This window comes from Ahaetulla prasina, chromosome 3 (genome assembly GCF_028640845.1).
Source record: "Ahaetulla prasina isolate Xishuangbanna chromosome 3, ASM2864084v1, whole genome shotgun sequence".
In the NCBI taxonomy this organism is placed as follows: domain Eukaryota; kingdom Metazoa; phylum Chordata; class Lepidosauria; order Squamata; family Colubridae; genus Ahaetulla; species Ahaetulla prasina.
In genome coordinates, this window is record NC_080541.1 from 107241333 (window position 1) to 107266374 (window position 25042).

A 25042-nucleotide genomic window follows, 5' to 3' on the forward strand; every position below is an offset into this window, starting at 1 on the left:
GCGTGAAGACCAGCTGGTCTTCACGTGCGCATGCGCCAGAAACCAGAAGAGCAACGGGCGATGGCTGACTTTCCTAGAGAGATGGCTGTGTGTGCCAGTTCTGGCACACGTGCCATAGGTTTGCCATCACGGACTTTGACGTATATACCACCCCACACTGCTTTACAGCAGTCTCCAGGTGATTTACAATGAAAGCATATTGCCCTGAACAATCTGGGTCCTCATTTTACTGACCTCGTAAGAATGGGAGACTGAGTCAACCCTGAGTCAGTCAGGATCAAACTCCTGGCTGTGGGCAGAGTTTGCATGAACTACTTCACTCTAACCACTGTGCCACCAGAGCTCAATTCATTTCTTGCTCAATTTATTCCTACTGGATTCTTGACCAACTATACCTTCCAAAATCATCTTTAAGGGCAGTCTGTTTAAAGCACATTGCAATGTTCCAGGTATTGGATGATATAATGAGCCATGAAAAAATATTTGGAAACCATTACAAGGCCAAAAACTGATATTGATTAAAAAACAAATGTTCTTGCTCTTTGCCAGGTAACAGTTGAACTAAATAAATCTGCTCTGAAAAAATGCTTCTCTATCTAGTATAGACCCACTCCTTTGTTATATAAAGAAACGTTCCAGATATCTTCATCTCCTTAGAATTTTCTTTTGTCCATGCTTTGTTTAGCCATTGCCACTGAAGCTAAGAGACATTAGCTGCTATGAAGATATATCACACTATGCTATATTTGTTGGAAAATATACTTTAGGAGAAACCCTTCCATACTTCCACCTCTCACAATACTAGACAACACAGTATCAACAGTAGAAACCTTCAAATTTCTGGGTTCTTTCATATCACAAGATCTCAAATGGACAGCTAACATCAAAAACATCATTAAAAAAGGACAACAAAGAATGTTCTTTCTGCACCAACTCAGTAAGCTCAAACTGCCCAAGGAGCTGCTGATCCAATTCTACAGAGGAATTATTGAGTCTGTCATTTGCACCTCTATAACTGTCTGGTTCGGTTCTGCAACCCAACAAGAAAAACACAGACTTCAGAGGATAATTAGAACTGCAGAAAAAATAATTGCTACCAACCTGCCTTCCATTGAGGACCTGTATACTGCACGAATCAAGAAGAGGGCCATGAAAATATTTGCAGATCCCTCGCATCCTGGACATAAACTGTTTCAACTCCTACCCTCAAAACAACGTTATAGAGCACTGCACACCAGAACAACTAGACACAAGAACAGTTTTTTCCCGAAAGCCATCACTCTGCTAAACAAATATTTCCCTCAACACTGTCAGACTATTTACTGAATCTGCACTACTATTAATCGTTTCATAGTTCCCATCACCAATCTCTTTCCACTTATGACTGTATGACTATAACTTGTTGCTGGCAATCCTTATGATTTATATTGATATATTGATCATCAATTGTGTTGTAAATGTTGTACCTTGATGAACGTATCTTTTCTTTTATGTACACAGAGAGCATATGCACCAAGACAAATTCCTTGTGTGTCCAATCACACTTGGCCAATTAAAAAAAAATTAAGCTTAATAGCACGTTCAAAGAAAATATTAAATTGTAACAGCCAGGATCACACATCAAGATGAAAAGAAGCAACTCTCATTACTGCTTACCATAATAAATGGTAATAATAATAAATGTATCCAACTATTTTTAAAGTGATTGCTTACTGTTAAACAGACAAAATATATACACTAGTTTAAAGTTTATGTAAATATAAAAAAGCTAAAATTAATATTTGATTAAGATCATTCAGCCATTCAGTTGTGTCTGATTCTTGGTCACTCAATGGATCAACACTTTCCATGCCCCCGTCTCTTAACTGCCTCCTTCAGATCCGCCATAGTCATCCCGGTATCATCTTTTAGTATCCAGCCAGTGGGTACTAGGATGGCCTTCTCATTTTTCCACCGATCACTCCTAGTATGATTGACTTTTCAAGTCAGCTCTCATGACATAATCAAAGTATGACATCCTCTGTTTGGCAATTTTGGCTTCAAGCGATATTTTTGGTGAAGTTCAGTCTAGGACTTTGTTATTTTTGCAGTTGGGATACACAATAGTTGCCTCCATCACCACAGTTCAGAGACATCCACCCTTCTTCTATCTGCCCCTTTTCAGAGTCCAAGTTTCACAGCCAGAAGTAACAATTGGAAAAATGATTGCATTAACTAAGCTGTATTTGTTGTGAGGCTGATATCTTTATTTGTTCAGATGTTATTCATACCAGACCTTGCAGTTCTTCCAAGTGCTATACACCTTTTTACAGTGGCTGCCTAATCAGAGTACAATGAGTGAATGAGCTGGATTGGTATGGTGGTATTCCCAGTTAACACAGTCAAAAAATTTTATGTAGTCAATGAAGCACATGTAGAGGTCTTTTTGGTATTCCTTTGCTTTTTCCATCATCCAGCATAGACTGGCAATATGATCCACGTTCCTCTTTCTTTCTGAAATCCTTATACATCAGGCAGTTCTCTGTTAGCAGTTGGATTCAAACATTGCTGGATTATCTTCAAGAGAATTTTACTCACTGTGGTATCAAGTGACTGCTTCAGTGGTTGGAGCAGTCTTTCATATCACTTTTCTTTAGTATTGGGATATTGACCTTTTCCATTTTTTTGGCCACCAATAATTCTAAACTAACTCAATCAAAATGGGATAATTGGAAAAAGATTGAACAATCTAACAGAAGTTAGGGAGATGTTATAATCAATCAGCACCCAATACAGATAGTCCTTTACGACCACAATTGAGCCCAAAATGTATGTATTTAATAAGTGAGTATTTAATAAGTGAGTTTTGCAACTTTTCTTAAGTAAATCATTGCAGTTGTTAAGTAACCATGTTACTAACTTAAGTTGTTAAGTTAGTAACATGGTTGTTAAGTGAATTTGGCTTCTCTATTGACTTTGCTTGTCAGAAGGTTGCAAAAGCTGATCACATGACCCCAGGACACTGCAACTGTTATAAATCTGAGCCAGTTGTCAAACTTCCAAATATAAATAACGTGACCAACATGGAGATGCTGCAACGGTCATAAATGTGAAAAATGGTCATAAGTCACTTTTTTCAGTGCTGTTCTAATTTCAAACAATCAACTAAATGAACTGTTGTAAATTGAGGACTATTTATATATAGAATGATTGTATTCACTAACTAAATCTTGTCAGTTGTGTAACTTTTTTGCATTTTTCTCTTTTTCTCATAGTTGAAGAACATAGTATATCTACTAAGGATATTTAGTACAAAACAGAATCTTGTGCGACTGCTGTTAGATTATTTTGCATCTTATACTACTTTAATATTCAGATAATTCCTCAATTTATTATAATTTAACTATTTTTATCAACCTGTACAAAGTACATATATAAAGAACTGTTCATAGTCTGGCAATGCTAATTCATTGCATCTATCCAAGCCAGAAAATTAGGAATGGTAAACCTTCCACCCTGCCCCCAATAAGTGGTAAAGAACATAATACAATAAGGAGTAACACTATTCTCAAATTTTATTTTGCTTAGCTGTAAGAGCAGAAAAATGAACTGTGCAGGACAGTATAAATGTAGATTTTAATCTTGGTAAAAGAACATAAAAATGAAAAATTTGTAGAATAAAGAAAAGTATATCAATAAGTTAAATCTAAAATGTAAATTTCCTCTTTTTATATGGGTTAATTAAAACTTTGATTTAAAAAAAGGAAAGGAATGTTATTAGTTTCTTGGTAGACTGTAATCTATCAGCAGCATGATTCAACAGGATTATTGATTTTTGAGACTTTAGTATAAAAATTAAGATGCGCTTGATACAGCCAGCTTTTTTAGATGATCCATGAATACTTGTAGACTAACATCATCTGTTAGTATTGGAGCGCCAGATTCCTGAAACAAGAAATTATAATTTAGAAACAAAATCTGAGCCAACATAAAATGTGGGAACATTGGAAAAGTACAACATAATTTACATGATGTATAATCATGCCGATTCCTATTGTACTTTTTTTATTTCCAAGTTTTAAAATTGACTTGAATGAATGAGTGAGTGAGTGATGAATGAATGAATGAATGAATGAATGTTCCAAGTCTAGTTTATGCAGTTTTGACCCATAAACCATGTAATTTATTGTCTATCTTTCAAACACTGGCGGCTCAAAGGAATTTTTCAGTTAATAAAGCCCAACCCCCGTAAATGGTCAAAATCAACTGACAAATTCCTGCTCCTTATGTAATGCATATCATAAATTGTGAGTGCATGCACAATAGACACAGAACCAAACACGTCATTACTTACTTGTCCCCATGTGTACAGATTATTATGCGTCTGAGAAGGATTCACTTTAGATAGGAGAAACCGTGCCTGTCAAAGCCAAAATAAGCAGTGTAGGTGCAATATAATTAAGATAGTTTGTCACATAAATTTGCCATTACTTGCATGTTTTCTTTTAATACAGCTCAGAATAAATTAAGTAGGATTATTTGGAAAAGAAAGAAAGTAGAAGAAAGAAAACAGGAAGCGAATTCATATTTTGAAATAATGAGTGCTTAAAGAACAGTTTCTGTTATAATCAGACAAAAGCCATTATCATTAGCTTCCAGGTTAGATAACACTCCAAGTAGTCCTGAGGTTGTGACCATTCATTCAGCAAACCCACAAAGTTATAATAGCTCCTGCTGCTTTTTTACCCACCTATTCACCCCTAAGGCATTCCTGCACTCTGTAGTGCCTGTTCATGGCACTCCCTAATGGCACTTGCCCACATAGCTCTCATCCGCAGATCTACTTGCATGAAATTCCCACTTTTTCCTACTTCTTAGTCACAAGACGCTCACTTAATGACCTACAGTCTTGGGGTTATGAAAGCAATTAAGACTGCTATGACTAAGCACTGAAATCATGTGAAACATGATTTACAATTGCAATGGTTAACAATGGAATTTCCAGTCACAATTGCGATCATAACCTGAGGACTATCTGAATTCTGCCAGCAAACAGTTGCCCTCAGGACCAAAAAAGTGGCCAAGTTTTGATTTATTCAGAAAAGTGGTAGGAAAAAGCCTAGGATTTAAACTCTGGAGACCAATATATTCACTTGACCACTATGTGCTACAGTAGACAGGTACGCTGTGTATTTAACTTCAGTGCTTTTGATTGTTACGTTATTTTTTGAGCCTTCTGCCCAGTAGGCCAGTTCCTGAATAATGCATTAGTTTCTGGAGAACTAGGTTTTCAGCTAAGCCAGTATAAGGCCTAATATTAACAGATATTGCAAAAATATGGATTTTTCAATATGAACAAATGTTTAACCAAGGCTGAGAGACTGCTAGGACAGTGGGCATGCATTTCTAGGCTTGTAACTGTAGCCCAAGAACATTTTAATTCCTCCTGGTCTTGTCAGGTAGGACATTGCCAAGGACAAGACACGCCAAAGTCCTGAAGCAGCTCAATAATACTAGGAGGAAAAAATCCCTCTTCTCTCAGGGAAAGATTGATGAAGCATTAGCAGTGGTTATGCTTTCTTAATGATCTTGCAAAATAAATTGGGCTGAGATAATGACTGGGCCAAAATTATCCTATAAGTTTCTGTAGCTGAGGATAGTTTAGAATCTAGCTGTCCCTGGTGCCAGTCCATCACCTTAACCACTAAGCCATCCTGATTCTCACCTGACATTATCTTCAGAGTCAACTTGTGCTGGATGAAGTGAAATCTTTCCAAAAGTTCAAGACTGATAGTGTGAAAACATTGGTACGATATATTACAAATATATTAAAACCAACATTAACTATAAATATAGCTATGGCACACGTTTTTTAATGCACCTAGAATTGTTTAAGTTTTCCTTACCTGGCTGCTTCCATGTTCTGTGTTAACATAGCGTGGCATTGGGAACCTTGTTTGTAAAATTTCTTCAGCATCATCCAGTGGAGCCTGCAGTAAATGCTTGAAGTTTTCATATTCTGGAATATCTTGATAACCAGCCTTACGCCACTGGGCAATAGTCTTGTGGAAAACAATGTGGGAGGGATTAATTAAGGAACTTCCAAAAATATTTGTCTTTTTACTGCCTAATTCACATCATGTGCAAAATCCTTATATGATTCATTTCACATTTTAGAAAAAAAATCAATGAAACCAAACAAATAATGCCGAGCAATTGTTTGGTGAAAATATCTTGCCTGAGAATATTAAAAAAAAACAATTCAGTATGTCATTCTGAACAAAATAAACCTGTTTGGGGGCCAGAACTCTCACATAATATCACATCAGATCACTTCTGATTCAGAATATTTATTTTCAGAGAGTACTAAAGTGTCCTAGGAAATACTTGGTTCCGACAGAAAAAGGAACTTCTAGAAACTCCTTGGAATTAATTAAATTTGCACAGCTCTAGTGAGAGATGAGATCACAGGATCTCACACCATATGAAGCCATAATAGTTGAATTAGCATGATATGGTAATACAACTACTGTTAATAAATAATGTAACTTAGTCTCATTATGAACCATTTCACTATTACATATTTTTGCCAAATCATGGTAAAAATGATGGTTTAATCACAGTAAAAAAAAGTTATTAGATAGGGATATGCAAATCATTCCATATATGAATCTTGGTGCTTCAGATCTATGTGGACACCCATAATGTACCTGTTACGAGCTTTTTAATGAATATTAAATTAATATCCATTAAAATGCTACAAATATTCAATTAATATTTGTTTGAGTACAAAAGGAAACAGGATATAACACATTTCTGCTCTCTGGTGGTTTCCAGATTTTTTGCAGCCCAGACCAGGCATCCTTCTCTTTCTAAAATGCACACTCATGACTGACTGAGGCTTGATATTTACTGCACTAGTTTTTTCTTTAGATGCCATAAGGACAATGTAAATGGAATCATTAATTTAGATCAAGGGATAAATTGCTGATTAGTGATTTAAACATACATAAAAAGCCATAAGACTTTGTGATTATGACAGCAGATTTTTTTCAGATTATAGTTTGTGTTGTTCTTTTAGTAAGCATATGGCTTGTATACTCTCAGTTCAGAAGAGAGGTTTAAAAAAAACGCAATGGACCTGAGATATCTGAGAGACTGCCTTACTCTGCAAGACTCTTCTCCCTGATTATGGACACCTGGAAAGGCTCATTTCTAATGGTAGTCAGAGGCTGGCTGACACTTGGGAATGAGTTTTTGCCATAATTGCAAAGCTTCTATGGAAGAAACTCATTAGTGTGCTGACTTTTAAGGAGGCTTTAGAACAGGGGTCTCCAACCTTGGCAACTTTAAGACTTGTGGACTTCAACTCCCAGAATTCCCCAGCCAGCTTTGCTGGTTGAGGAACTCTGGCAGTTGAAGTCCACAAGTCTTAAAGTTGTCAAGGTTGGAGACCCCTTCTTTAGAAACTCTGACAATTAATCTACAATACTTAATTGTTTATTTTACAAATTTTAATTTTGCCAATAAAATTATTTAATTCTATTTTAGCACAAGATTTTATAATTTTATATACAGTAGTTTAGTTTCTCATATATTTTGTTTTGTGCATCACCTAGGGACTTTAGCAATAGCTGGTCTAAAAACCAAACCAAAGAACCAGAAATTCTAACCAAAGAATTAATTCTTTATTTACCTCACCAAGATAGATAACAATCTGGAAAAAAGTATCCATCAGCAGAATCCTATCAGCAAGAATGCTGCTGCTATCCAATAGTACAGGCTACAAGACACAAAAAGGGAAAGCGTAATTTTACAAATAAGAAAGTAAATATAACACAATTTTAACCAAACTTCATTTTTTATTGCAGAATTTGAAAAGATGCGTTCCTAATATTTATATTTTTTCTTCCTTTGAAAACTATAAATTTGAAAGATTTGTTCATTTATTTGTTCATATTTAAAAATGCATTTTGAATGTACATCAATTTTATTAAGTTTTTTTAATTACTATTTTCAATCAACTTTCATCAAACATAGAAGGAGAATCACCTCAGGTGGTCCATAGAATGAATAAGAATAAAGTATAGGCTGAATCATAATAAGAGACTGGGTCAAATCCTGCCTGGCAAAGTGATGACGGTAATAGGAAGATTCATCTGGACTGTTATTGAATACTTGAAGGAATGGAGATCGTCGCAAATGGAACATGAACTAAATGGAACAGAAAAAAAACCAGAAGTCATATTGAGTATAATATCTTCTCTAATCATTTCCTGTCTCTTTGCCTGTCTGAATTATTTTGATACAAATACAAAAAAGACATGTACCAAACATAAAACATTTACTATTTAATACAGTCTTCTATAACCATAGAAATGACTTGGAGGCAAACTGCTACTTCTTTTATTAAATTGTTTTATTTCTTTTAACATTTTTGAGATAGATCTTACCTGGGGGTACAAGGAGAATGAATCAGACAGCCTAAATGAATTTGGATCATCTTTGCTATATTGTCCAAACTTCTGACACTGTTGGAGAAATATGCAGAACTTAATAATCCTTTGAAGACAATATAGATCTTACAAAGGAACAAGGAAGGAAAATAAAGACATCACCCGCAATTTTTTTTTCAAAAATATTGTTCATAATATCAAAGAAATATTATTTGTCACTTTATGTCCTTTGTTTCTAATATGTCTAATAATCAAAATTACATTTTACAAAAGGATGTTGTTTCAAAATTATTAGGAGAAAATTGTTTTTAAGGACACCAAGTGCACAATATCATAAACAACATGATAGACTGCAAAAGCCTAATGTAGACTTTGTCAAGCATTTGATGATATCTGGTAAATTTATATATAATTAATTGGGATTAAATTTAGTGGCTAGCTTTGAACAATCATATTTTGGCTTAAAAAAACCTTTGGCCATTCTGTTTTCCTGTTTAGATAAGAAAATATATCAGAAAAATAACCTAATGGGGCATGAGTTGTTTAGTCCATCTCCGTAGTACAATGTGGCCATATAAAATAAATAGTGTCCAAGCTTAATCCTTTCTGAACTAGCTAAATATCACAAAACGAACGTATATGTATTGAACCAATTATGTTCTGAAAAGCAAATTGAAAAAATACTAATCAACATTTACACTTGGAATTTTCAAGACAAGGATCAAAGCTTTTGGAATGTAGGGTGGTGAAGAGAGTATGTCTGATCAAGCAATCATCTTTTTGATTCTAAAATTCATAAGCTTACAATTGATCATACTCACAAGTCTAATTAGTTGCCTATCCAGCCATCGCAACACATCAGGCCCTTCCTCTGATTCAGCTCTGTAGACACCCAATCGAGCCATCAGGACAGCAGCTGCTTCTTGGTCAAATGCAGCTTCAATATGCTGCAACTGACTCTGTGCATCTGCCCAACTAATTTATGGCAAGAATTAGTAAAATTTAGATTATTAAATGCCGTAAAGAACATTCTACCAATAATTTACAGAAGCTTATGTTTGTTCTAAAATATTTTTATATCAGCTACAAAAATGAACTGATGGTCCATCTCAGTTTCATAAGCTATTTTATTTCAAGTTTATACAATAGACCACGGCAGTGTCCCTTAATTACAATTTCTAATCACAGATTGGTTTTGATTAGTTTATCTTAAACCATGGCTGAGCATATCATCCAAATCCAAATCTCTGTTTAGCTGACTATCAGCAACCATCACTTGATAGGCATATTTCTTTTATCTTCCATAAAGGGCAGATTAGTCAAGATCATGAAAGGGGGGGAAGAAACACGGCTGACCTTCACCTCAATTGTAAGGGTTCTGATTCCCCATAGGATTGCTGTATTTTTCTTCCTTCATTTTTTAAATATTTACAAGGAAGACTATAGAAGGCTACCACAAAGGTGGCTGGAAAAGTCAGTTTGATAATAGAGAAACCAGGTGAGATCTATTCATCTGTGGGATAATCAGCAGCTCATCCCCCCAGTCACAATGCTGAGTATACTATTAATGTGGCTCAAGCAATACAATTTACACAACAAAGAAATACAGCCAACAGAACCAAACCTAATTATCACAAATTATTCTCACTTTCTAGCAACAGTAGTCACACGAATGCGCCTCTGTGTACTGGAATGCTGATAATGCGTAACAAACTGGATAGCTCCTCTTCCACCCTGAGGTATTGGAGTGCTGTGCTGAAAGTTAATGAGATAAAAGTTGTCTAAGATACACCTTACATTTTGACATCATCATATAGGAGAAAAATGAAGTACAAGTAATATACTCATTTACAACTAACACACTGGCTTCTTGGAGAATACGAATACTAAGATACAGTTCCAAGAGTAATTAGAACTAGACTGGAAGTGCAATAAACAATTTCTGCCTTCAAATAAGGTTCAAATAACATAAAGCAGTTTTCTTTTTACTCTTAGTAAATGGGCCTAGAGCTGTCATTGAATAAGGTCTGAGTTCCTGAAAAGGCCACCCAGAATTTTAAATGAGTCTATCTTAGAGTGGGGGCGGGGAGGAGAACAAGAATGTGAGCATGCCTTTTTAGATAGGCTTGAGTCTTCTTTAAGATGATAAATTGATCTTACTGCAGCTTTTTCTTCCCAGCATTAGCTGCTCTTAATTCTAACAAAATCTTCATTAATCTCAAGTAGAGGACTTAGAACCTAGTTCTTCAAACAGATAATGCTAGTGTTTCCTACTTGCATTTTAGCTCAGTAATACTTCTTCTTGGTCCATAACCAGATTCTTTTAAAAATATTTCACATTTCACACAAAAGACTTCTCTGACTTATCTAAACATCTACCGATTCTTAATGGCATCAAAATTTCAGCAATAAGGCTGAGGGAATAACTGCATTTTTCTGCACATGCTGTCTCCTTGGCCTCCTCATCAATGGAGTCTGCACTATATACAACATTACAAAGATTTTTTTAAAAAATCTAGGCTCACCTGATTTACTACTTCAAAATAAATGGCAAGAGTCATGGTGGGGTCAAGTCCACAAATTTTCCATTGGTATGTGCCACCTATTCCAAGCTCCTGTGAGACAATTCAAAATTCAAATTTTATTCTAAAATCTTAAGTTTTATGTCATATCATGTCATGTCATAGGTAGGTAGGTAGATAGATATAGACAGGCAGACAAAGATACACATACACACATACACACTATAGCTTCTACATATTTTATTTAGACTTTACAGCACAAAATTACCAATTTATATCCTTGATAAAAAAACTTGTGTATGCATTGAAAGATACAGTGAGATTTATAATTACTATCTGGCAGCTACAGAGGGAATAGTCTGTTCTCCTCTTCCAGTTCATTGATGCTAATACATATTTATTTGTGTTCCAACAAAAAAACCTCCATAATTCCCATATATAAACTGCCTATTCAGAGGTACAATTCTCTAAACATCTTAAAGTATCAGTTAGAAATATGTAATGTGAGTCAATCACCAATCCCCATAGAAGGAATCTGGAGTTGAAAACTGCACTATTTTGTAATATATTAAAATTCACATTTAAAATGGACAAGGGCAATGGAAATAAAAACCACAAGATAGAAGTGTTTAATAAATGTAAACCTATAAAAAGAAAATTAACTACAGATAGTTCTCAACTTACAACAGTTGAGGCACCATTCCAAGTTATCAGCAGCATTGAAAAAAAGCGATTTACGACCATTTTTCATACATATGACTATTGCAGCATCTCCATGGTCACATGCTGAAAATTTAGACACTTGGCAACTGATGGTTGCAGTGTCCCAGGGTCATGTGATCATATTTTGTGACCTTCTGACCAGCAAAGTCAATGGGGAAGCCAGATTCACTTAACAACCGTGTTTCTAACTTAACAACTGCAATGATTCATTTAACTGTGGGAAGAAAGATTGTAAAATGGAGCAAAACTCAGTAACTGTCTTCCTTACCGATGGAAATTTTGGGCTCAACTGTAGTCATAAGTCGAGAACTACCTGTACATTAAACTACAAATAAGAAAGACCTGTTTATGCTAATTGGTAAATGTGAAAAAACTAAAATAATGGCCTCTTTTGTATGTGTTTGTTTATTCTTAAGAGAGCTTATTCCTAAACAAGATTTCTCCCAAGGGTAAAGAATTTGCTACAAATTAATTATTCTTTGTCACAAAAAATAACATTTCTAGCATGTTCTCTCACTATAATCCAAATCAATCTATTTTCCAGAAAATATTTTTCCACTACTTTTTTTCTGCACTGCTATTTTTCTTCATTTCTTCTCCTCTTCAGTCTGCCCTACACACACAAATTTCATATTTCTGCAACCCCCATAAATGCATCACAAGAACCAAAAATTACCTTATTTTTCTCACTATAAGACACGCTTTCTTCCCCCCAAAAGTGGGTGGAAATGTCTGTGCGTCTTATAGAGCGAATATTGCAGTGGTGGAGAGGGGCCCTGATCCAACTGCCAATTAGCTGCTCGGCAACAAAGGCTCCAGAATTCCCTGCTAGTAGCAGCAGCTCAGCTCAGTTGATCATTGGACACAATGGAGCAGAGCCCTGACAAGCCACATGTTGGGGCTGCGATAACATGCTGACCAAGCTGTAAACTGTTTGCTGCAAGGATGCTAGCCAGATGAATACCGGATGGATGCTGGGAGGCAGAGGCAGATTTTTTTTTCTTGTTTTCCTCCTCTAAAGCTAATGTGCGTCTTATGGTCTTTTAGTGCGAAAAATACAGTATTCCTTCTAACCATGATTTCTTTTGTTCTTTGCATACTCTCATCTTAGTCTTTTTCCAAAAATCAGTCATTTATCAGCAGCATAACTACTTGTCATGTATTCTAAATCAATAGTAAGAAATAGTTTTTGCTATTCAGGGATTCAGTGTTTAAAGAATGTTCAAATCCAAGGAAAATTGGGGTGAATCTTTTTTTAGTCTTTTAGTTGTTTTGTTCTCTTTTAATAAAATAGCACTAAATTTCAATTCAATAATTATGAATGCATCTGCTGTTAATTAGCCATTGTTAATTATTCACCTCTGTTTTGGTAACCATATCAAATTTGTATACAGATAGTCCTCAAGATATCACTGTCATGGAGCTGGCCCATTATGGTCGCTTGTCCCAACGTGCCTCACTTAATGATCTTCCTATCCCTGATCTCCCAAGTGCAATAGTTAAATGAACATTAAGGTTGTTAAGTGAAGCACAAGGTGATTCAGGGGTGTGGGGAGGCCTTTGGAAACTTAGTGCAGGCCTGCTACAGCCCTCTCAAGGCCTCCCTATTCCTTGAGATACTCCTCACTCCATTTCTGCCCCTTGGATCCCCATAGGCCTTTTCCCACTTCCACCGTTCCACCATGCCTTTAAGCCTCATTCCCACCCCAACAAACAAAATATTCTCCTCCTCACTTACCTTTTGAAGAGTGGGAGTGATATTTACAATTACCAGAATGCAATTTGGCAGCTAGAAATATGGCAGCCAGTTTTTGGAATTGTACCATGTGGCCAAGGGACAAAATGACCTATTCTGCTTCATTAACAAGGTCTGCATAGCCTTTCCGAAACAGCCTTTCAGGGCCTAGAGATTTCTGAAAGGCTGTGCTGACCATGTTAGTGAAGCAGAACTAGACTCCCTATACACCATGTTTCCCGCTATCAGACTGCAATCTGGTATTGCCACTGTTTCTGGAATCATGGAACAAACCACTCTGTTTTACTACCTTAATGCAGTTTGCACAGAGTGGTTTTCTGCAGTGCTGTGCAGCCTCATTAAGACAGCAAAATGGAGTGGTTTGGCTTGTGGCCACCATTTTATCTCACCCACAAACCATATGAAAGCAGCAAAATGGAGTTGTTTGTCCCTTGCCCATGATGGGTGATTGCAGAATTGCACCATGTAGCTGAGCAACCCATTCCAGCACTATGGAAAGCATTGGAGCCAGTGATGGGATTCTGCCGGTTCTGGATCGGGCAAAATGGTAGCAGCGACTGTGGGATGCTCTGCCCACCCAGACGTAATGTGTGAGCATTGCGCATGCGCAGAAGGCCATGTGCATGTGCAGAGTAGGCACGTGCACTCACATTTGTGAACCGGTAGGGAAAGTAAGTGAATCCCACCTCTGATTGGAGCTCACATCTAAGTGAGGAGGAGTGTGTGAGATTTGATGGGATGGGAATCAGCCTTAAGGCCAGAAGGGAGCCACTGGTGGAGGAAAATGCTTAGGCACGAGGGGGAGGAGAGGAGCTGCAACATCCCTGCTAATGATTGTAAGGGTGAATGAATGTGAGGGCACTGCAATGGCCATAACGTCACAACCAGGTTATAAGTATCTTCTGGGGAGGTCCACCATAACTTCAAATGACCATTAAGCATCTATTACGAGGTGTCAAAGTCAAGGCCTGCAGGCTGAATCTGGCCCGCCAGGTGCTTAGATCTGGCCTGCTGGGCTGCCCTGGGAACAGCGAAGGCCTGGCCTGCAGTGCCTTGGCCAGTCAAAATGAGCTCCATTTTTCCTGGAAGAGGGTTGCAGGAGGCCATTGCAGTTGAAAATGGAGCTCAGGAGCCCATTTTCGCTGGCAGAGCCCTGGGGCTACCAAAGGCACCCCCAACATGAATGACATCAAGCTGGCCATGCCATCCCTACCAACGCCCCCTGGCCCCTGAAGTCAAACACAACCCTTATGCAACCCTCAATGAAATCGAGTTTGACATCGCTGACTTATTATAATTCGAGAACTGCCTGTGCTTCTTTCCCATCACCAAAGAAAACTTACATTTTCAGAAACACTTGGCCCTTTGGCATTTAAGGATACACATGGTCCAATAGCTCCAGCTATCTTCAGTTCTCTACAAGTCTATAATAAAAAAAAGTTCCAAATTAAACTCCAAGCAATAACAACTGCCTAACTGATCTCTTGATGATACATCAGCATGACAAACCTTTCCTTCCTTCATGTAGAACTGTGCGTTTGAAATAATGTAGAGATTATAAAATATTGAGATAATTCAACAATGTTGTTAGCTTCCTATTGCTGCACAGAAACTATCCTTTTCCATCATGAGAGAGTAAGCAAAGGATGGAAAATCTCTCTGAAATCAAAAGCTACAGTAAGCAATGTAAATTACCAATTCTTTTGGTTAGGAAAATATTCAATTATAGGCAGCACCTGTGATACTTACTTTCACTTCTAGAGTTGCTCCAAAAGCCATTCGGAATTCTCCACTAAGATTTTTGCTAAACAATCTCTGGAAAGTTTGCTTGAAGAGAGAAGTATTAAAAGAATCTCCCATCACCATATAACCCCTGAGGAAAAAAAGTCAGTGAAATATTGCGAATAATTGGGTTTATGAAGTGACATAGACCATAACACTGTTTCCTTGTTTTTTCTTACTGCATTAGGTGAATCTAGCCATCAGTTTGTAAAGCACTGTTTATGTCTAGAATTTTGTGGGAACCAAACCAATTATAGCTTGTTAAACAAACAATAACTCAGCAGGGAAATGTAATAGTATATGAACATGACCTTGGGAGACCAGGTGAAGAAATGCTGCCTAGGAACCATAGCCCACAGCTCCACAGTAGTGGAGGAAAACACTTTTGCAAGATTCTGTTAATGTAGCTTTACAATAAACTAGAATCAGCTTATCTGGCATTGATTCCTGTCTGGTCTACATGGTAACACTCACAGGAAGGTTGCAAATTGCAATCATGGTAAACTCAAGCAGATTGTTGAGGACTCGGATTGTAATTGTGTGACTGCAGGGACATTGCAGCAACCATAACTTTGAGGACTGATTATAACTTTCACCCATTTAGTGTTATCCCAAGTTTCAACAGTTGCTGAAAGAGTAGTCATTAGATGATCTATAATGCAGCACTGTTAACTGAAATACAGTATGTCTATCTTGATGACTTAAATAGAGCAGGAGAGAAAGACCATGTGTTGCAATGATTCTAGAACAGTTTCATCTTCTCTCCTATTAATTAAGGACAGACAAACCAATGTCAAGAATGAAGAACATTTTTACTTTTTTATAACCATTTCCTCCCATCCTTCATTTTCCTAGAAACATTAAAGAAAATAAGAGAAAACCATGAATAATGCATTGTAATGGGAGTTTAAATCTAATATAAAAGTTTCTCAGAAAGTAAGTCTTTAGTTCTATTTTCAGTTCCAGTGAAACTCAAGTCTGTCCACATAGACTTTTTAAAAATCAATTTCTAATAGACACATTTCGTGCAATTCATATTGAATTGAATAAGATCTATTCACAAGTAAACACTAATGGATTTTTTGTTTGTTTGTTTGTTTACATTTATACCCCGCCCTTCTCCGAAGACTCAGGGCGGCTTACAGTGTATAAGGCAATAGTCTCATTCTATTTGTATTTTTTTTTTTTACAAAGTCAACTTATTGCCCCCCCAACAATCTGGGTCCTCATTTTACCTACCTTGCATCAGTTATCTTACAATACGATGCTCTTGCATGATAAACTGAAACTGATATTGCAGATACTTGACTTATGACCATTTGTTCAGCAACTGTTGGAAGTTACAGTGACACTGAACAAAGTGACTTGTGACTGGTCCCTGAATTTATGGCTGTTGCAGTGTCCTCCCAGTCACGTAATCAAAATTCAGTCACTTGGCAGCCACCTACACTTATGACCACAGGGGCACTTCAACTCCCTCCACCTGCCTATCTCCCTCCATATTTATGTCCTTTGGCCCCCTGCACTCTGTGGCCGCTGCTGCCTTAAGCCATCTTGCTCCCTCTGCTGACCGAGCATGCCTGGCCCAGTTCTTAGCACTGAGAGCAAGTGGATGGTCATATAAATCATCTAAATAAATAAATAAATGCAGCTGCATAACACTTCCTGAAGTCGCACGTGGCAATTTCCTTGCAAGGCTTCGAGAAGATGCCTTACATGACCAGCAGCTGCCTTGCAGACATGACATGTCAGCAGCAGGAGCAAGTAGATAGTGAAGGTCAGCTGGGGTGGCAGAATTCAGGCTGTCAGAGGCCTCAGAATGCAGGGAGGCTGGACAGGGCTGGGGCAACTGGAGTACTGCACTGTACTGCTGGGCTGGGCTGGGCTGGGCCTGCTGAAGCTTCAAGGGATGGCTGCAGCTTCGTGCTGCGCTGTGCCTCAGGGGCTTTTTGCAGCCCCAGAGCTGCAGTGCGCCAAGAAGCCCTGAGCCACAACATGGTAAGTAACTGCAGAGTCACACTAAGGCGGCATTCTACTCCACAAGGCACATTGCAGGATGGCCAAAAGGGCAGGTGTGGAAGGGGAATAGGTAATTGTGAGAAGTTGAAGGGGAGGCAGTCCCTTACTGGGGAAGAACTGAGGCTTGGGGCCAGGAGGGACCAAGCCCAGGATGGTTTTGATTGGGGTGCATCATTGATTAATGATCAGTGGAATTTAGTTTTTAATAATGGCAATGAGGAATGCCAGGATTACTGTTGCTAAGCAATGTAGTCATGAGACATTGTACTTTATGATCACATCATATAGTGACAGAAATTCAAGGCCCAATTGCCATTATAACATGACTATCCATATATGCATATGGCTTCTAAATTACCTAAAAGATAAATGCAGTGATTTCAAATCACCACTTCTTCTAAATGTACACATACATGAACACACACACATGACTTTTACTAAACATTTTCTCCTCAGGGTGATAGAAACAATTTAGAAGATCTGTGCTAATCAAGAAATGTATCTCTTCTTTGTAACAAATAACATTTTTACTCAGGATTAAGAACATACCCAGTTATATTTGTACAACACTTTATCTCCAGAAGACCAGTCTGATCAAGAGCACATGCATAAATATCAATGCAATGCCCATTAGCAGCAGCACGATTAGACAATCCCTCATAATGCTGTGGAAATATAACAATGTTAAGTTATTTTAAATGACAGTTACGAGAAAAGATTATTCACAGTTGTTTAGTATGATCTAAAGGCACATAAGACAATAATGTTGCTAACTTTAGATCTAAACTGGTAAGGGTCTACATGTTCTATATACAAAGCTATGCACTCTGTGGAAGGGAGGTACAATTATTCAATAAACATTAACAATAATTGGCTACTGAGAACTTTCCAAACCATTTTTCCTATAACAAAAATGTCTTGAAGAGAGCTGATACAACTGAGAAACCATGAAGACTAATTTAAATGCAAGAAATGCAGTGTTACTTAAGATGTCTAAACAGAGGTTTTATTTTAAAATACATTGTTCTCACTTTGAATTTTAATGTCCAAAAAATTTAAATCAGGAAATAGTAGCATGAAAGGGGTTCAAGAGATCAAGGAAATAAAGGAACGGGTTCTTAATAAACAAGGTTGGACAGATGTAGGCAAAGATCCAAAAGAAAGTAAGTCAACTAGAAATTAATATGAAAGATAAACTGGATTAAATAATGGCACACAGAATATAAAAATTTGTAATTGTAGAAATATTGAACAAACAAGGCAACTAAAGACAAAGTGAAAAAGGAATCAAGAATGCAAAGTTTCTGAAATTATTTGGCAATGAAAGGTAAGTTCAGCAGAAAATATGAAAGATGATGTTTATCTGGTAGAATTCAAACTAGACACTAATTCTTACTTTCATGGCTTTCTTCATGAATCGTGCATTGTCTTTCTCTATATCATGCCACGAACGAATCGGAGTTTTCAGCTCATCTCCTACCACCATGCCTGGCCCTTGAGTTGGTGGCCCTCCAGTAAACAACATTATTCTAGCCCCAGTATTTGGAAATGATCCCTTAGAAGTGGAGAAAAAAACAGAATAAAAAACATACATAAATTACTAAATTAGTTATCTCATTTGCGAATTAGATCAATCATAGGTTGCATTCTTTTAAAGACTGATTTCCCACAGTATCTGTCTGGCCAATCATCTATCAGGACCCCAGAAGTGCACCCGCATCTGTTGCAGTGGCTGGAATGTTCCTGTCAGGCTACCTCCGACGGTAAATAGGAAAGAAATCACCTTGACTCCATTTGGAATGAAAACAAGTACTTTTACTTTTACAGTCTTGGTGGCAGCCAAGCAAAGCTGGAACTGAGACAAAATATGGCAAACATATCATATCCCCCCAATTGTCCCTCCTCCTTCAGGAGGTCAGGCTGGTCTGGTCCAATGCCAACTCCTTCACGGCCCCTCGTGGTAATCTTCTTCCACAGTTCTCTGAATGTCAGTCAACTCAGGAATGCAGTGTCGGTTAGAAAAGCGCGCGCTGATAACACTCAATCATTAATCATCCCTCCTCCCTGTTATGTCAGCCGACACACTTAATAAACTCCTTTCCCTTACCCCGGACGGTGGTATGATACATCTCATGATCTTAAGAGTTTATAATACAGAAATAAACATTTTACATTCTATCTACTGATATAATCATTTAAAAGTAAATGAAGAGTGGAGTGGAGGCTGACATTCGGCCCTCCTGCAACAAGGACGTCAGTCCTAGAAAGGAAAAAGAGAAGTTAGGGTTTGTCAGGATATTTTTTATAGAATTGTGCTATTTTTTCCGATGCATGAACATCTACTTTGTTCACCCATTCAGCTTGGGATAACGGAAGTGTTTCAAGGAATTAAGATTTTGAATTTTATTTCTATGTTTTCTTGAATCTAAAATTTTTTTTATTTCAAAGTGTTGTTCTCCCTCTATGAGAATTGGTATAGGAAGGGGTGTATGGTTAGGACGGAAAGTAGACGTGTGTTCAGGTTTAAGCAACTGACATGGAAAACGGGTGGATTCTTCTAAGTGTTTTTGGTAAATCTAGTTGTACCGTCACGGGTTGATGATTTTACTATGGGAAAGGTCCCACATATTTGGGTCCAAGTTTCTTAGATTTCTGAGTGGTTTGAAGATATTTGGTGGAAAGATAAACCTTATCGCCCACTTGATATTTGTTTTCAGGGGACCTTTTTTTATCCGCTTGTTTTTTATGCGCACGGTGAGCGTCGTCGATCGCTTTCCGAGTCATTTTCCATGTGCTTTGTATTTGATCTATCCATTCTGACAAAGAGGAAACAGTAGTTTCTTCCTTTGTGAGTTCCGAGATAGGAACAAAATCTTGACCTGAAGCTATTTTAAAGGGAGTAAATCCCGTGCTACTATGAATTGAGTTGTTGTAGGCAACTTCAGCAAAAGGCAAGAGATCTGCCCAATTGTCTTGCTGGTAGTTAACATAACATCGCAGATATTGTTCTAGTACAGAGTTCTAACGTTCACAGCTTCCATTAGTTTGAGGATGATGGGAGGAGCTTAATCCTTGAGCGGAACCAATGAGTCGTAAAATTCTTTCCAAAATTGAGAAGTGAATTGAACTCCTCGATCTGAAATGATGCGATCAGGAACTCCGTGAAGTCTATAAATGTGTTGTACAAACAACTTTGCTAGAGTCTTTGAGGAGGGTATTTTTGAACATGGAATAAAATGGACTTGTTTGGAGAAAAGGTCAGTCACAACCCATATAACAGTATTGCCTGAACTTTCAGGTAATTCCACTATGAAATCCATGGATATTTCTTTCCATGGGGTTCCTGGTCTGGCTACCGTTTGTAGTAGTCCAGGAGGTTTTCCTGGAGGCCTCTTGGATGATGCACAAATAGGGCAACTTGCTACATATGCTTGAATGTCTTTTTTAAGACTTGGCCACCAAAATTGTCTTTTAAGAAGATGCAAAGTTTTCACAAATCCAAAATGCCCTGCCATTTTGGCATCATGGCATCGTTGTAGGATGGTTTCTCTGAGTGATAGAGGAACATATAGTTTTGTTCCAATCCAAGCTAGTCCATCACGGAGTGTGCATTCATGGGAATGGGTTAAGTACCAGTCATCGGTGTTTAAAGCTTCTTTAAACGACTTGGTTAGTTCATCTGGGAGTGAGGGGTCAGCTTTGGAGTGGCTGCTAGTTATTGCTGGGGCCGCCAACTGTTGCACGGAAGTATTGGTTGAACCACCTCGGAGCGAGTGCAATTGTATTGGGGTAAACGTGAGAGAGCATCTGCTAAGAAGTTTTCCCCAGGAATATAATGTAAAGTAAAATTAAAGCGGTTAAAATATTGAGTCCAGCGGGCTTGTTTAGGCGAAAGTTTTCTAGGAGTCTTTAGAGCTTCTAGATTTTTGTGATCAGTCCAAACTTCAAAAGGATGATTTGAACCTTCTAAGAATTGTCTCCATGTCCGTAGAGCCCAATGAACTGCAAACGCTTCTTTTTCCCAAATAGCCCATCGCCTTTCAGTTTCAGTCAATTTTCGAAGTGAAAGCACAGGGTTGTAAATTACCATCAGCATTGTTTTGGAGCAAGACGGCTCCGACTGCTACATCACTTGCATCAGCTTGTATTACAAAGGAACATCCATGTCAGGGTGCTTTAAAATAGGTTCAGCGGCAAAGAGTCGTTTCAATTTTTCAAATGCTGCCTGACATTCCATTGTCCATTCGAGGGTAATGATGGTTTGGGTTTCGTGTCTCCTTTAGTTTTAAGAGGTTAGTGATTGGTAAAGCAATTTGAGCAAAGGAGGGGATGAATTGACGATAGAAATTTGCGAATCCAAAAAACTTTGGAGTTGTTTGCGTGTGCGTGGGGGGGCCCATTCCAAAACAGCTTTCACTTTTCCTGGATCTATTTCTAACCCATCAGCCGAGATGCGATATCCTAGGTAGTCTATTTTGGTTTGATGGAAATCACATTTGGATAGCTTGCAATATAGTTCTGCAGATAATAACTTTTTGAGTACAGCTCTTACTAGTTTAATATGTTCTTCCATTGTTTCTGTATAGATAAGTATGTCGTCAAGGTAGACAAGAACTCCTTTGAACAAATGCTGATGGAGTATTTCATTTATTAGTTGCATAAAAACTGCAGGCGCCTTGCAGACCAAAAGGCAGTACTGAAACTGGAAACATCCTAGTGGACAGTTGAAAGCGGTTTTCCATTCATCCCCCTCCTTTATACGGACTCTGTAATAAGCTTCTCGCAGGTCCAATTTGGTGAAGAACTTCCCTTCGCTAAGTGTGCTAACATATCTTTCATGAGTGGCATGGGGTATATGTTTTCGGCGCACAGCGTTCAAATTTCTATAGTCAACTATAAGACGAAATGAGCCATCTTTCTTTTCCCGGAACATCACAGGTGCGCCACGAGGCCTAGCTGGTTGGATAAAGCCCGCTCTAGGTTTTTGTCTATGAATTTACGTAGCTCTCCCAATTCCTTTTGGGTCATGGGGTAAGCTTTTGGTTTTGGAAGTTTTACCCCGGAAGGATGTCTATGGCACAGTCAATAGGCCTATGGGGAGGTAGAACGTCTGATGCTTTCTCACTAAAGACTTCTCGCAAGTCCCAGTATTCCTTAGGTATCCTTTCCTCCCCATCTATCCGTTCAACCATTGCCCCTAACTTATCCTGGTGCAAGGCCACGGTAGGTCCCTTCTTGGGTTCCTTTTTCCCCTTTTAAGGTTTTGAACGGAAACGTAGACTCCCGTTCTCCAGTTAATATGGGGTTCCATTTCCGCAGCCATGACAAGCCTAACAACAGGGGTTGGTCCATTCCTGGGGCTACTATGAAGTTCAGATTTGGGTGGTCTCCTATTATCATTTCTATGGGCTCTGTTACGAAATGGGCGGTCCTCCCCTGCCACAGAGCCATCTAACTGGGCAAATGCTATGGGCCTGCTTAGGGTTCTCAACCTTAGTTCCATTTTTCTACTAGTTCGGGACTGATCATGCACCTAGTACATCCCGAATCTAATAATGCTAACATTTCCCCTTGTTGCCCGAGGAGGAACATGCAGGTTGACTGGAATGTCCAAGGGCCCCGTGCCCAACTCACCAGAAAGTCTTCATCGGACTCTGATGAGGTTTTGCTGTCATCAGTGTCGGCCGACGCTCGCCATCCTCTTGATGGGCGTGCCCTTCTTGGCAATGCCGTCCTCCACTTTTGCCGGTTTTCGCGCCTTAGCAGTTGGTTTCACTGCTTCCTTCCCACCACCAGGGGTCGTGCTTGGAACCAACTTCACTCGACAGTCGGCTGCCCGATGGCCCTCCTTTCCGCATCTGTAGCACGCAGTCGATCGTTGTCTCCCTCCCTCTGGTCTAGGCGTGTCCCTTGAGGGCCACCCAGGAGAATGGGCCGGGTAAGGTCTTCCAGTGCGCTGCCTTCTGCTACGGTCCTTCGCTAGTTCAATTTCCATCTCTGCTGCCAGGGTATACCAGCCATACAATGTGGTTGGAGACGCTGTGCCGCACAGTTCATAGAGATCTCCATTCAGGCCCTCTTTGTAAAGTCGACCAGGATCACCTCCGACCACCCTCTCATCAAGGGACTAGATCACTGAATTCCTGGGTATAATCAGCCACCGTCTCCTCCCTTGCCTGATGGTTTCATTCGACCTTTGGCTTTCTGCTCCGCCAGGGGGTCCTCAAACCTCCTCCTTAGTGCCGTAATAAAATGCTCGTAATTTTGCAGTAGGGGGGAGTGGTTTTTATACAGCGACACAAACCATGCAGCTGCTCTTCCGGTCAAATTGTGGGTCACAGCTCTAACTTGTGCTGCCTGTGACCAATAATCTCCCCCCCAGTCTAACATGTGGTCATTCACTATCGCCAGGAACAATTCCAGCTCCTTCGCATCTCCATCAAATTTTTCTAATATGGGGGGAATTTTTGGCTTTTTCCTTCCCCTGCGCGGCCTTGCTTGGTCAGCAGGTGGCGCCCGGCCCCCATCCAATTCAGCTTCCTCTGGGGAGAGAGTTTCCGTCTCTTCAGGAATCTCACCACCCTGGAAATCACCTCTAACGGGCCTCTTTGTAAATTCTTCTTCCTCTTCCCCTCCCCCCTTGGAGGACTGAACAGGGGATTCATACCTTTGGCGAGCAGCTTGCCTTACTTTCACTTCACGAAATAGGCGCAGTGCTTCGTCCAATTGGAGGCTGTCTCTGACTTTTTGCTCCTCAGCCCACTCGGAAAAAGTGCGCAGTTTCTCCTTTCTCCTTGTAGTTACTCCAGAGGGAGGTTCCTTGAAATCGGGTTGCCTCCTCTCTTCTTCCAACTGCATTATCTCCAGCTCAGGGTCAAAACTGACAGAAGAAATACCTCCGGACGCCTCCCCCAGTTCAGCCGGCAGCAGGCCTTCTATCTCCTTTGGGTTTTCTTCCCCCCCGGTATTGCGATTGCAATCCTGGTTGGTAGACATGATGGGAGTTCCAGCTTAATGTCAGGCTACCCCCGACGGCAAATAGGAAAGAATTCACCTTGACTCCATTTGGTATGGAAACAAGTACTTTTACTTTTACAGTCTGGTTAGCAGCCAAGCAAAGCTGGAACTGAGACAAAATATGGCAAACATATCATATCCCCCCAATTGTCCCTCCTCCTCCAGGGGGTCAGGCTGGTCTGGTCCAATGCCAACTCCTTCACGGCCCCTCGTGGTAATCTTCTTCCACAGGTCTCGGGATGTCAGTCAACTCAGGAATGCAGTGTCCGTTAGGAAAGCGCGCGCTGATAACATTCAATCATTAATCACCCCTCCTCCCAATTATGTCAGCCGACACTACTAATAAGCTCTTTTCCCTTACCCCGGACGGTGGTATGATTCACCTCCTGATCCTAAAAGTTTATAATACAGAAATAAACATTTTACATTCTATCTACTGATATAATAATTTAAAAGTAAATGAAGAGTGGAGTGGAGGCTGACAGTTCCCCCACGATTTGAATAGCTCTACCCCTACTAGTGTTTAAAGGACTCTGAAGACCTTGCTCTTCATCCAGGCTTTTGGGCAAGGGTGACAGTAGTCCCCATTAGATTATGTGGGATTTTGATCTCACTTTTTCATTCTTGCCATCTTTATTCTTCATTTTTGTTGCTTTTCTTGTCTTTAATGTTTTATGCAATTGAGAGCAGCGTGGTGGCCTAGTGATGAAGATGTTTGCCTCCCACTCAGAAATTTAAGAGTTCAATTCTAGGTAGTGGCAAATGCTTCTCTCCCAGGGCATAAATAA

At 39.1% G+C, this 25042-nt stretch overlaps 1 protein-coding gene across 1 annotated transcript; it reads right to left on the bottom strand.

Annotated features, from left to right (window-relative positions):
- Window positions 1–3596: 3596 nt before the first annotated feature.
- Window positions 3597–18913, bottom strand: SEC23B (SEC23 homolog B, COPII coat complex component). The gene is made up of 13 exons (XM_058176999.1): window positions 18634–18913; window positions 17787–17902; window positions 15186–15309; window positions 14780–14860; window positions 10961–11050; window positions 10084–10190; window positions 9257–9410; window positions 8433–8510; window positions 8032–8193; window positions 7676–7762; window positions 5886–6041; window positions 4334–4399; window positions 3597–3924 (listed from the first exon to the last, which is right to left on the bottom strand). Exons 1-13 carry the CDS (start codon window positions 18829–18831, stop codon window positions 3835–3837), a joined length of 1509 nt encoding a protein of 502 aa, XP_058032982.1. The 5' UTR covers window positions 18832–18913; the 3' UTR covers window positions 3597–3834.
- Between the last annotated feature and the right edge of the window lie 6129 nt (window positions 18914–25042).

What these genes read in the sequence shown, in the direction of transcription:
- SEC23B (XM_058176999.1), bottom strand. Translation starts at nt 18,831, where the DNA reads ATGTATGTTTTTTATTCTGTTTTTTTCTCCACTTCTAAGGGATCATTT. An exon ending in GGCCAAGTGTTTCTGAAAAT is followed by an intron (nt 11,051 to 14,779) that starts GTAAGTTTTCTT and finishes ATTGTCTCACAG; the next exon opens with GAGCTTGGAATAGGTGGCAC. An exon ending in CATTCTCCTTGTACCCCCAG is followed by an intron (nt 8,194 to 8,432) that starts GTAAGATCTATC and finishes TGTTCCATTTAG; the next exon opens with TTCATGTTCCATTTGCGACG.